The sequence below is a fragment of the Monodon monoceros genome, unplaced genomic scaffold (genome assembly GCF_005190385.1).
Source record: "Monodon monoceros isolate NGI ecotype Baffin Bay Population unplaced genomic scaffold, NGI_Narwhal_1 Super_Scaffold_15, whole genome shotgun sequence".
Taxonomy (NCBI): domain Eukaryota; kingdom Metazoa; phylum Chordata; class Mammalia; order Artiodactyla; family Monodontidae; genus Monodon; species Monodon monoceros.
This window is the reverse complement of record NW_021703771.1, coordinates 19,366,814-19,381,147: the sequence shown is the minus strand read 5'-3', so window position 1 is coordinate 19,381,147 and position 14,334 is coordinate 19,366,814. Positions and strand designations below refer to the sequence as shown.

Sequence of the window (14,334 nt, the reverse complement as noted above, 5' to 3'; positions counted from 1 at the left end):
TCGAGGCCGGTCCTGACCTGTTACAATGAAGACTGACTTGCTATGTGGGATTACACCAGAAGCTTGCAGTGGAGTAATGGTAAGGAAATCAAGCAACCTTAAATATCTCGGCTGTATAGGAGCATATTCTATTGCAGAAGACCTTCCTATGAAGATCATGGAATCAAATACAGGACATTGAACTAATACTTGGACTTTGATATGAATTTCTTTAACAATTTTCTCTGCAGTGCAAGTTATTAAACTAAAGCTACTCTATTTTCCAAATGTGTTCCAACAGAAATTCTTCATAACTTCTAGCATGGTATCTTAATAAAGAATAAAGTTCTTCTCTTTAAAAAATCTGCTCTAAGTAGATTTTTCCCCTGTTTTTTTAAATTAAGGATCCCAGCATTGGTTTTCTGAAATATTCTCTTGAATTTGTGCATTTAAATTTTATTGCAGTGGTATAGATGAATGCCATTGTTGGTATCCTTAAATTTTATTTCTGCTCACCAAGGTTAATCATGATTGTCTATATCTTTTTTATAGTAATCACTTTTGAATTGTGTTCAGATATGCAGTTTCAGGTGTAATCATCAGAGCTGGTTAGTCAGGCATTCCAGATAGTGGTTCTTTTCAGAACCTTTTTTAAAGGGTTGGTTAACTACCTCAGTAGCAGAGGATTGAACTATACCCTGTCTGTACTGTACATAGAAAATCTTTGTAGATAAAAGCAAGGCTTGTTAAATGATATGAGGGTAAGATTTTAATATACCAAATGTAACATTCTTAGTTGCCTTTAGTTTCAGAGGCTTGTAAGACTTCCTCATGACCATCATAACAGGCCTTGCTTTTGTCGTATTTTGTGGCTGAAAAAGCAGCCTTGCTTCTTCAGATATTGTAGTTATTTGGATGTATAATAGTTTAGCAAGATGTTACTTTTGTAAGACATCAGATGTTCAAAAAAAGTGCATCCGAACTTGTACTAAATACTGCAGTGTCCCTTTATAAAAAGTCAGACTAAAACTGACAATTGTACAGCAAAGCCTGACATTTGGATATTTTGAAGTTTTTTCATAAATCATAGAAATTAGTATACGGCTGTAGTTTAGCTTTTTAGGTAAAAGGTATGTTTCATTAGTGCATTTCTTATTGCTGATCACTGCAAAAACGTGAATCAGCTTTTCCATTTCTTATGCAGGTCATGATAACTTGTAGAATAGAGTACAATCATTTGTGCTATGTTTTTAATTTTCTAAAGCACCTTGATGACAGTGAGTGTTCAGTGGTGAAGCATCCTCTATTGAATCACCCTCAAAAAATTTTTTGCCAAGTCCTAAATTGATAGTTTAAAGTCAGAAGTGAAATTATAGTTTAATTGAGACTTGGTATAAAGAAATCCCTTTTCCCCTTCCCCAAAGGGATACTGCAGTTATATCACATACCCAATAGGCACCATGATGAAGATCAGAGCTTATACTTAATTAAGGTTTTATACACACCAGTTTCCCCAGTAAATGCAAATTTAACAAGAAAATTAGACATGTCATATGTTCAAACTGCTCATGGCAAACAATCATTTTGCATTCCTGCAAATAAAATTGTTTTATACTGTAAGCTGGAGGCGAGTGTAACTTATTTTTGTAATAAAGTTTTTATTTTTTTTATGTGTCATTAATATAAATGTGTGTTAGTATAGAAATATTCTGGTTTAAAAACTTAGAAATGCACACATTTCAGTATGTTTATTTGTACTTACATAATTTTAGATAGTGGTTGCCAATAGCCTGTATGTTTCACATTAATTGGTTTTTTTTTATGTTATCTTAATAAACCATTTTAGTATGTTGTATGTCAGTTACTGGGATAGCTGGGATATAGAGTGTAATTTAAAATTTGTCAATAAGTATTCATTGGAATATATGTAAATGTGCCTTGCCGGTTATTGAAACATTACCTACAAAATGAGTATGGGGTGACAAAAATTAGTTCCTGGTGCTTAATGAAACTTTTTGCCACTGATTTTATATATTACCCCGTGCTTTTTTAAAGTACATCTCTCTCAAATCTTAGTGTAAGTTTGAGGGCTACACAGAACATTTACATTTCATTCTAACATACAATGAGTATAATAGGTTGTGGAAAGTGGGTAAACTAAATGTAGCCTTCAGTAAAATTGAATCTCAGTGTAATCCTTGCTGCTGGCATTTCCCAGTTCCAAGGAGTTAAATAAATGATCCCATCAAAGAGGTCATTGCCATGCCTATTGGCACTTTACTGTCATACCCTTTTTAAGGGACACTGTCAAGGTGTTTAAGTTAATTCTCAGAATTATTTGTTGGGATTTTAGAACAAGTTTGTTTGACTTAAGTAACTGCATTGTCAAAGTTGAAAGATGAACATTTTTGTGAGTTCACAAATGTGTTCTTAAGAAAACATTAAAATGTGGAGCTGTGGGTTTCCAAGACTATTTGGCATTCTTAGTTTGGGGATTTGGGAGGGAAAACTGATATTAAAAAATTGTGAAGAATTGATGGGTAATGTAAACAGTGGTGATGAAATATATACACACTCAAGTGAAATCACTTGACAGTGTTCATTTGACTAACTGAATTTAAGCCATTATAATTACTTTTAAAATTAAATAATCATTTGCACTGTTCTGATAATGGGTGCAGTTTTTGAGCAATATAATCAGAGCTAAATATGCATGTAGTGATTAGTGATGTGAACAATTAAGTACTGAGAAGAAATACTAACTGGTATTTTCAAACTTAAATTTCTGTAGTAAAATCAGTATCAAACTCTTATCAGATCAAGGAAAACAGGCAATGCATATAAACATACTTTTGAATGTTGTGTGGCCTATAAAGCAATAATGCAATTTTTATGGAATGTCATGGGATATGAAAAATGGAAATGCAAAAATAACGAATCCTTTAGTAAAAATGTCAACATGTTAAAAAGGGGAATGTTAACTAATGTAGGTTATTGCTATTTGTGATTTGTTTATGGGTTCTTGGCTTTGACAGCTTCAAAGAATGGACAGATGACAAGTTAAAGAAATTTTGTATATATTGTCAAGGAATGGGTCTTAAATCCAAGAGTCAAGTCCCTTCCTTGGGGTGAAAAATGTATCCTTAAAGCATTCTGATTGTTAAAAAAGAAAACTTGAGTTACCTAACCAAAGCAGACGCAAGATTTTGTTTCTGCAGACTACTTGGCAATCAAAAGTGATCATCACTTTAATCAGTTTTTAGAAAGTTGCTTTGTGAGAAAATTGTGTTCGATATATTTTCCCAAACATGCATTTTGTGGAAGGTTTTCCAGCATTGTGACTGAATCAGATGTTAGAAATGGGGGGGGTGGTGGATTTAGCACAAAAAGAGCGGTTGCACACTCATGATGGCCATTGTAGCATCATGAGAAATTTATCTACCAATTACTGCAAGTCTGATTTAAGAAAATACACTTTCTTCATGATAAACTAGGAACAACATAGGAATGGATTGGTGGGGTTACCTCGGGCATTCACTTGTATATAGCTATTTGAAAAGACTTGTATGAGGGTGAATATCATCATGCTAGATGGGCAAAATTGTCACATTCAGGACAGCTTTTTTTTGATCGCTAAGCCAAAAGTCACTGTTGATCAGAAACATAGCAAAAAAAACAAAACCCCAGTATGACATAGTCTATTTAAGGGGAGAAATTAAAAAGTAGAAGGACTTCATGCATTTAGGTGAGGGAGCTATCCCCCTGGAGTAAATGATTGCTCAGGTTCCTAAAACTTCCAAGAATACCCACCATGGTTTGTTTTCTCCCCAGTGATGTACACTGTAAAATTTTTATCTTACCATAGGAATTCAGTGGTGGGTATAAAATGAATGAATAAAGAAGTAGCAGTACATAAAATGAACAGACTTCTGGGGATGGTGTTTCAAAGTGTAGTATTAATTACGCAGTAATACCACTCAATAGGGCATGCCACTACTTTCTTGAGATGCTAATTATAAAACGATGTTTAAAGACATTTTTAACTGTGGGCAAATTAGATGGACTTTTTTGTCACTTTTTAAAAAAGTACTTAAGATGTAAGTTTTATTAGTACCACAGTCTGCCTTCAGTAATATGCCTAAAATATTTTTCAGGACCAGGAGCATTCAGTTGAAAAATCTTTTTTATGAATGCAAAACAGTATTATAACTAATGCCCTGGTCCAAAATTAGGTTTTTAATGATATTAACAGTAGTCTGATAAACATTTAGAAGTCTGGCATTGAGAAACAAAAGCTTGTACCTGACTAGTATTTTTATTAAAAAAAATTAGTTCTGTTAGCTTATTTAAATTCTCTTACATTTATTTATCTGTAGAATTTATATTTATTTCATTCCTTTTATCTCACTGAAAACTGTCTGCAGGCTCTCTGATTTGGATTAGATGTGTGAAGTACTGTCTTTTGCCAAAAACCTCAAATTACCTGTTCTTTTCAACGTAGTGGGTTTGTGCTTGTTTGGAGATCAGTTCAAAAACTATCTGTACTATCTGTACTGCCTCTGATGTTAAGATTTTATGTATAGCATAAGGAAGCTAGCTCTGACTATATTTTCCTAAGAATAAAGACCTATTTTTGTAGCATGTCTTAGGATCTCCAGGAGTCCAAGAATTATTGTGGGTGTCCTCCATCGTTTTTCCTTTAACAGCTTTAAAATAGACACTTGGAATCTTTAGAAGTCTTTCGCCTTTTAATTACTCATACATTCAAAGAAACTAGCCAATGGTACAAATTCCCCAAGATCCCTAATTCAAGCACATGATGGGGAGATGCTGTATAGGATAAATGTATAGTGTTGGTCTCCACTTAATTTTAATTGACGATGAAAATATGCTGTGGTCACACACACGCCGGTGGACTCAATGAAGAAGTTACTGGTAATTTGGCTCTGCTTTTCTGGTAACGTGCCCCCACCATTCAGTGCTCCATTCTCTGTCACTCTGGAGGTTTGGAGATGAGTGACGGAGGTTGTAAGTAATACAGGAGAGGGGAGTGAACAAACTATTTTGCTTTAATAGAATGCTGCACATTTAGGTGACTGCGCAAATGAGATTAGGTAGGTGAAATTGAGCTTAAAATGTGTTCTATTAAGCTAAGTTGGCAAATCATTATCAAAGAATGGGGAACTTTAAATACGTTCAGGAGGTGTTGGCTCAGCCCTAGGATATCTTGGGGGGAGGTAGTGTTGGCCACTTCATGAAGACAAAGATCCTTTTAGGTCAGTGCAGAGTTTGTGTTATGATTGCTAACATTTATACTAATGATTGAAAAAAGTGTTTGTCATTTCAGAATAGTCATGGAAGTTTTATACCTGGAAAATTCTTGTACACTACTAGGGGATTTTGAAAACCATTTACATTGCCTATTTGGCTCCCTGTGCAGATGCCATACTAGTACTTTTTTTTTCTTGTTCACGTCAAGACTGCTGATTAAGACTTTTTGGGTGAGGGCGAAGTCCCAATAAACCACTTTGGAAATTAGTGTCTTCAACTGTAAGTTTCCTGAAATTTTTTTTTTTTAACACAAGCAATAGATCAAGATAAGGTTATTTTAGAATAATTTACTACAGGCTTCAGTGAATACCTGATTTTTTACTTTGTAGAGTGGTTTAAAAACAAGTTCTAATGAGTCTAATCTGAAGCTGCTATCTGTAATGCACATGAATTGTCATTTCACCTTTTTAGGCTTTCAGTCTGTATTCTGAAAGGATTCTTGTGATACAAAATACGTTTTGGAGAGAATTTTGGGATACCTAAGGGAATTGACATCTGTCATTTATGAACTACAAACAATTTCTACTTTTCCAAGGCAAAGGACAAAGGTTTTGATGTGGACAAGCCATTACCACCGATTAAGTAAAGAATGTGATTAGGGCGTGTTCACGGTACTAAATGTGTAGAAAAGAGTTTTGTAGATTCCAAAAGCTAGTCTTCTAGGTACAGAAACATACCATGACATAAGAGTTCTAAGATCATTATATCTGGTGTGGCTCTATTGCTGTTAATTTCAAATGAGATGAAGAAATTTGAATAATCATGCCATGTGTATAACAACTTTGCATTTCAACTTGTGTCCTGATTTTTTCCTGTGTGAATTAGAAAATGCCAGTACTGCATCATTTGAACACAAAATTGCTAGAACTAGGTACATCTATGTCATGAGTAAAAACCCTTACGACGTCATTTTTCAAGAGAATATTTTTTAATATATTGGTATTCATGTTGCTTTAATTGGAGGACTCAAAAATTAGGCCTCTAAAACTGCTTTATTTTAACGCATGGGAAATTAGAAAAGCATATATATACTAATTGTGTTTCTTAGTATACTTAATATTTGGAATGAGCTTGGAGGAAAACCAGAAATGAGCAGTATGTCAAAGGTCATCTGTATAAAAATTGGTGGAGTACACTTTTCAGCTCTCTGCAGCCACGTGCATATGTAATTGCAGGGTAGTTCTGGCAAAATTTAATATCTTCTTGAAATAGTAAAAATTCACGTGAATTTGCGTAAGTTGAATTCCTAGGACTCCTTCAACATTGACAGGTGTAATTTCTTCTAGGCACCCTACCTAACTTCAGGTTCATTTATAAGTAGAATTAAAGCAGGATGAAAAGCTTTTATTCTAAAATTATACTTTCTTAGTTGATGGTTTTCTGAGGATCCATTTAGCATTTAGGACAGCAGCAGCAGTTAGGGGCCCAGCAGCAGATGCTGTGGTTTCTTTGGCTTATCCTCCCTGCTGCTTAGTGTCTTTTGATTAGTCTATTTGAAATACTACCACTCCTTGTTCTTTAAAGTTACTCTGTTTCTTCTCTATATGGTTTCTTTTGCCTCCTAGGATAGAAGCTCCTCCAGGGCAGGGAAATCTTTTAATGGTGCTAGGCATTTAAAAATATTTTTCAAAATATTTTTTAGTTTGGTGGAAATAAATTTTCAGTTTAGCTTATTTGCTGAATTGGGCTTAATTGTGGCATGTTAACTTGAAGAAGGAATAAAAAGTTTTGAGCCACTTAATTCACAACATGGAAAGCTTAAAAATTAATGAACACGAAATACTAACGTTTTAAGCAAATTAAGATCATGAAGATCCACATTTAAATCGTCTGACATTAAAAAAGTCTTGGAGCTGTCGGTTTATAGACTGCATTAATTCTTATATCAATTTAATTATTGACAGCCCAGCCCAACAATATTTCTTTATGTTGATGTTCAGCTTAATTCCAAGCTGCTGAACAAAACAGTATCCATCTACCAAACGTCATCTATACTTCTTTATGAGGAAGGAGTACTTCAAGATAGAATTCTTGTTTTGTTGATGAGTCTAGTAGGTTTTGAGTCCATAAAGTTGTGTAAGGTTCTTAATGTAGAGCACTTTGGAAAGGATACGTAGTGATGCTTGAGAAAAGCATGAAGGCTAGGTAACTATACATTAACGTCTTGTGAACAGCTATTTCTAAGCGTAATCCATACTTATTTTAAAATAAAGCCATGGTTGCATCCATATGAATAGTCTTAATAGGTACCTTACAGTTGGTTGCTGGTTGAAGTTAAATCACTTGAGAAGGGAGGCTCTGAAGTTAAGGCATTTTCTCACTACAGTATATATACCTACTTGTTTGAGTATTGATGGATAAAGGTGGTATTTATACTTAAATATGTTTAGTTGATATTTTAACTTGATAGTACTTTAAAGAAAATTTAAAAGACTTATACCTGGAAAACAAGATAGAACACAGGATGTGAAAGTCTACTTCTCTGCTCACACCCTAGTCAGTTAACAGAGATGAATGACTCTGTTTAGTTCTGATTGTAGTTAACCTCATATCTTTTAATTACTAAGTTTAAGCAGTATTTTTTTTTTACCCCTTGTGAGACATTTGGCTTACTCTAGTCCTCCTTTTTTTTCTGAACTGTTTTAAGTTCAGTCGATTACCTCAACTACACCTAGTACCTGTTTGCTCTTCACTATATGGGGAAACAGCACACTCAATACTTTCTTTTCCTTCATTTCCCAATTCCTGTTAACTATCTTTACTTTTCTGTCACTTTTTTTCTTCTGGGGCATATAGTGATTTTAAATTTTAGCAGTAGAGTGGGCTCATATTATGTATGGACTGTCTTGCTCACTCTTGAATTCTGTCAGTTTTTAAAGATAACCAGTTTCTTAAAGAATGCATTGAAATACTACTTCACTTTGGTTATCTACTTTCAGTGCTTTTGATTTTTTTCTCAAATGTTTGGTGATTCTGTTTTTTTCATATTTATGAAAGAAAGATCAAAGTGGTCTGGTGTTCCTGGGCCTATCCACTGAGACAGGTGACTGTAGTGTGTGTGTGTGTGTGTGTGTGTGTGTGAGAACACAAGGACTAACAGGCTTTATTATCATTTCCTTGAGGGCAGGCAGGCAGGTAGGCAGGCAAGCTTACCCCTCCAGTGCCAGGAAGCAGAGTGCTCAATTGTAGGAACACTGACTCCTCCTAGGCGGGCGAGTTATTTGCTTTGAGGAGGTGGGTAGACCCTGAAAGCAGGTCTGCAACCCTCAGGCACCTAAATTTCTTGCCTTTCCACTCTTGCTAGCCAGAGGTTTTGCCTTTTCCGGAAGTCACTCATCCCTCCCATGAAAAATGGCTCTTTTTCCTGCAGTCCTCTGGTTGCAAAATGAACATAGCCTCAGTTCTTCATCTTTTGTACTAATTTGTGCAAATTAATATAAAAAGTGATAGTTTAAAAATAGAACTGAGTAGTAAAATACAACAGTATGGTGTACACTATCTTAGAAGAAACCACCTTAATCTCTGTATAATCACGTGACAGCTCATTTAAAATAAATTGTCTACAAAAAAGTTGGAATAAATCTTACTTGAAAAGAGAACAGCACCTAGCATGCTAATGGGTATATAGAAGACATTTTGTGACTAAGGATGCAAACTTAGTGGCATTCTTGACTGAGCAAAGCAGATTATTTTGAAAGCCCTTTTTTTGGGAATAGTACGATAGATTTTATTTTAGCATACAATTTCTGAATCTTAGAGGAAACCGTTGAGCAGTATTTTGGTTTATCCTTTTTTTTTTTTTTTTGGCCACACTGTGTGGCTTGTGGGATCTTGGTTCCCTGACCAGGGATTGATCCCGGGCCAGGGCAGTGAAAGCACCAAAAATCCCTAGACTACCAGGGAACTCTCATTTCCTTTTTTTTTTTTTTTTTTTTCTTTTTTTTTCTTTGTCCAGTTACATTTAATACAGCATACCTTCATATATTTTCTTTTAGTAGTTAATGAGACTACATTCCTTATTTTGGTAGGGGTCTCAAACCTACCTTTTCCAGATTTGTTGTTCTGGGATTTGGTGAGGGTCCATGTTAACCTACTTGTGGAATCTATTCTTTTATACTTTTGTCATATGCTCTGTCTTTGCTGATTAGAGGGTCTAAATCCTTAAAAAAACATTTCCATCTAAATATGGTAGTTCAAACATTTTAGATCGTTTTGCCTATCCTTAAGGACCTCTTCCAGGTATGAAAACCATTTATTTTTTTGGCTGCACTGTGTGGCTTGCAGGATCTCAGTTCCCCGACCAGGGATTGAACTCGGGCCATGGCAGTGAAAGCGCTGAGTCCTAACCACTGGACCATCAGGGAACTCCTCCCTTAAAACCATTTTTAACAGGTTTTATGATAGTAAATATTAATTAGTTGATATCAAGGGAGAAACTGACTTTCGAGGTTTTTGGTACCAAAAATCTTGCCTAAGTTTTGAACTAGTTTCAACTAGTGTACCTAGACTGTTTCAATTAAAATTGATGGACATAAGACACACTAATCTCTTGTATTTATAGGGCTTTCCCATTCTAATAAGCCTGATGTAGCCTGTTTATATTCACTTTTCATATAAACTTAGAAAAGTACAGGTTGCTAAAGCAAGAGACTGTGAGTTGATGTAGTCTCACAATTTCAATGACTTAGATACTCCCTCTTATTTCCCCAATAGTTTCAGGTGAAAAACAAAATTATTTTTTTCTTAATCATTGAGACATTTAATAAAAGGAACTGAGCAAACACAAATATAACCTCTTTGGTCCTGAGTTTACTTTCCTGTAAAAAAGAGATGCTATTAGACTGTGATATTTTTCTAGCTTTCAGCATTCTATGAGATACAGCTTGTGTTAAAAAAAAAAATTCTGGGACCTCCCTGGTGGTCTAGTGGTTAAAACTGCTCGCTTCCAATGCAGGTGGCACAGGTTCAATCCCTGGTTGGGGAACTGAGATCCCATGTGTGGTGCAGCCAAAAAATAAAAAATACTTAAAAAAAATTCTGCCTAGATAGTTTTTTGCTTTATTTCATTCATACTTTTGTTGTGAAGACCTAGTTTTACAAAATGCAGGAAATGTTACATTACTGTTCATTTGCCCTGTAATACCTTACATATTATGAACATTTCCTGGTACATTATTTTTGTGATACTTAGTTACTATTTGAGGGAGAGAGTGGTAAGACAAACCTTTCTCAAAGCCATATATTCTGAGTAATAAAACTCTCAACTCTTCACAGAGCATTATTCAAGTTATTTCCAAGTTCCCTAAATTAGTGTGTTAATGTTGTACTAGTTAAGAGTCAACCTGTGTAAGATGTCAATTAAAATTAGCCATATGGATCTACTTTTGTGCTAGTATGTTTTTTAGGTTTTAGAATTAGTGTTCATTTACTTCGGTCTCTCTGTTCTGAAATTCTAGGCAAAACTCATTTAGTGTAAAGCTAATAAATATATTAACCTGATCAGGAAATAAAAGACAGGTTAACTGCTAAACCAGCCTCCCAAATTTGCTTTAATAATAATTCAAATATTTTCTAAAAATTATAGAGTGTAAGTGTTCTCCTAAGCACCAGCAATCTCTTCCTCTCCGTCCCTAGTAAACTGTCTTTAAGTTGAAACACCATGTATTTCATTATCAGGATAAAGCATATTATTGCACCTTTTCCTAGGTAGCGTGGTGATTTTGGAATGATGCCCCTTTTAAGTTGATTTTCTTCTCCCCTCTGTTTTCAAGAACTGTTCACAGGATACCAGTAGGCTGATATGAAAGTTATATTTTTTTAAAGCTTTAGGGAATTTCCTGGCGGTCCAGTGGTTAGGACTTGGCGTTTTCACTGCCGGGGCCCGGGTTTGATCCCTGGTCAGGGAATTAAGATCCCATAATCTGTGAGAAAAGCTTTAACTTCTCTGAGGCATTGAATCACTCTGCTTGAAAATTTTCCTTGCTATTTTGCTGGTTATCTTAATATTCTCTATCCTGTTCTTATCTGTTCTTATTTCCCGTTTTTCTTCTATACTTGTCTCCTTGATCTCAACTGTATTTCCAGCTTCGTGTCACATCTGTGTGGACTCCTGATTTAATGTCAGGGCTTGATCTGTTATATGCAGGTTTGCCATTCCAGCTCTTTGCTGTACATGTTAGAGTGCTTTGCTCTGTCAGTGATTATATGCTGTTAATTTATCACATCCAGTTACACTTGATGACTTACTGAATAGGCCTAAAAATCCTCTCTATCCAAGTCCTACTGTACCCTTTGAGAAGTTCAGGTCAGGTCTGGCTGAACTTTATATTTACAAAGATCTTAAGTGGTTCCAGATTTGTAAGTGGCACATTATAATGGCTCTCCATATCTATGTCTACAATAGCACTGTCTAGTAAAAATAAAATGCAAGCCATATATGTAATTTATAATTTTATAATTTGGTCTGAGCTCATCCTTCTCACCTTAACCTTCCATTGGTATTGCCTGTAAGCAAACTGCTGGCCTGGTCTTTCTTTGGCTCACTTCACATTTCTGGTGTCTTATTAGTGTGTGTCCCCAACCCACCCTTCCAAGCCAAGCTCTCAAAAATCCTCTTCAGCGAAAATAGTAAAGTCTCCTTGCTGTATGTGCGTTAAAGTGATGATCAACAAAGTATCCCTGAGGAACATGTACAGTTAGGGGAACATCAAAAGTCCTGGCTTTCTGGAGTTTATATAAGGCTGTTAGCTGATGTTTTTTTCCTTTATTGCTTGTGCAGGTTTGTAACATAGCTATTTATGTATGAGTCAAAACCCCAAATCTACTAACCTCTGATTAAAGGTAACTTTAGGAGCAAAACCATGGTTTTAAAATATTTGGCAATATTTGAAAATCTGGTATCTCTATGCTTTGTAATTGCAAGAAGAATCTTCAGAAACATTTAAATTAATAATCATTATATTTAAGACAATAAATTATATTCATTATTGCTGCTACCCTTCAAATTCATTTTCTGTCAACAGTGTATGTGGTAATTACAATTTCCCATCCTCTACTGTGATCAGTAACAGCTTCATATGCTGCTTTACACAGTGGGAAGAAAGCTATGAAACTCGGCAGAGACTGAATATGTAAGTAGGCTTAAACTAATTTAGGGATAATACGTGATGTGTTATCAACATTTGAAAATCCAGTTCATGAAAAGGACTGTTTAGGTAGGGCTATTTGTTGTCTCTTAACTCTGAAGCTTTACAAAAATTGCTCCAATCCTACCACCAATGTTTCTGTGGGCATTCTTGGAGAAGCTTTCTTAGTCTCAAGAAATATAAAGAACTGAACGTGAGCTAATCTTTTAAATTACATATATATATATATATATAAACTGAAAATAGAAGTGATAGAAATGCTCAGTGAACATCTGGGATAGTTCTTAATTATATTGAATAAGTAAGTATATATCTTGAACTGTTTTTACAAAATTGAAGAGTATAGGCCATATGACTTTCTGATAGTGCTCAAAATTCAGACTGTTTTAGATGTGTTCATCTGAGCTAAAAACCCTAAATTTAAATGGTAACTGTCTTTCAATATACAAGGGCAATTTTCCAATAAAATTTTTTTTAGTAAGAATTTCCAATTTATTAAATATTTCTACTTAGATATACTGTACTGAGTTGTGGGGTTTTCTTGTTTTATTTTTGGCTGTGTTGGGTCATCGTTGCTATGCATGGGCTTTCTCTAGTTGTGGCGAGCGGGGGCTACTCTTAGTTGCGGTGGCTTCTCTTGTTGGGAGCACGGACTCTAGGCGCGCGGGCTCAGTAGTTGTGGCGCATGGGCTTCGTTGCTCCACGACACGTGGGATCTTCCTGGACTAGGGCTTGAACCCGTGACCCCTGCATTGGCAGGCGGATTCTTAACCACTTCGCCACCAGGTAAGCTCTGTGGGTTTAATGTTTGTTTTTGATTGATTGTTTAATAACTGGAATCAGTTTACCAAAATACAGAAAGTTTCTTTTTAAAAGTGAAGATAAAAATTGATTTTAACTATTTTGGTAGCAACCTTACTAGAACTGGAATTGAAGTACCGATATTAGTGATCTTCACAATTCTGAACCAACCCTACCTAGCTGTATGGTGGTTTATATGTACCATGTCAAAGTGCTTTTGTTTTTGTATTTTAGAAAACAGCTACTGAGAGGTAAGAGGAACGACTGCAAAGACTTTCCAAAATATTTTCAGGAGTTACTGAAATCAGTTGAAAGCTGTATTTAAACATCTGAATATAGTTAGCATTTTTCCTTTATGAAAGAAAGCTATTGTGTCTATAGTAAACATAAGAAATAAGGTGGAATGCTTTACTTATTTAAAGGATAACTTTAACTTTTTTTTAAATTTTATTTTGGGCTTTGTTGGGTCTTCGTTGCTGCACGCGGGCTTTCTCTAGTTGCGGAGAGCGGGGACTACTCTTCATTGCGGTGCACAGGCTTCTCATTGCGGTGGCTTCTCTTGTTGTGGAGCATGGGCTCTAGGCGCCTCGGCTTCAGTAGTTGCAGTGCACGGTCTCTAGGGCATGCGGGCTTGAGTAGTTGCAGCTTGTGGGCTCAGTAGTTGTGGCTCGCGGGCTCTAGAGCACAGGCTCACTAGTTGTGGCACATGGGCTTAGTTTCTCCGTGGCATGTGGGATCTTCCCAGACCAGGGATTGAACCCCTGTCCCCTACATTGGTAGGTGGATTCTTAACCACTGCGCCACCGGAGAAGTCCCTATGTAACTTTAAAAAAACTTTTTAGATGAGAAAGACATTGGCCATCTTATACAAAGAGTAGTAGTATTAGATTATAAGTGCCTTTTCCAATCTTTAACATTTATCAACAGGCAGGTGGATATATTTTCAGTTCCTAATCAGTTAATAATTTATATTTTCTGAAGTTATGACCTGTTAACATCAAAGTGAGGTTTAAGAGGATGGTTATTCCAACATATCTTAGAAATAAGATGACAAACATTAAATGCTTCATTTTTGTTG

At 35.5% G+C, this 14,334-nt stretch overlaps 1 protein-coding gene across 3 annotated transcripts in view; it reads left to right on the top strand.

Moving 5' to 3' along the window:
• Positions 1-1,599, top strand: part of SYNCRIP (synaptotagmin binding cytoplasmic RNA interacting protein) — a 25,921-nt gene extending 24,322 nt beyond the window's left edge. For 2 of the 3 annotated variants that reach the window (XM_029223891.1, XM_029223893.1), the window contains one exon: positions 1-342. This exon is cut by the window's left edge and continues 13 nt beyond it. In XM_029223891.1, coding sequence (XP_029079724.1) covers positions 1-29 — 29 coding nt within the window. In that variant the 3' untranslated portion in view covers positions 30-342. The other variant, XM_029223892.1, reaches the window with a different exon arrangement.
• The last annotated feature ends 12,735 nt before the right edge of the window (positions 1,600-14,334 follow it).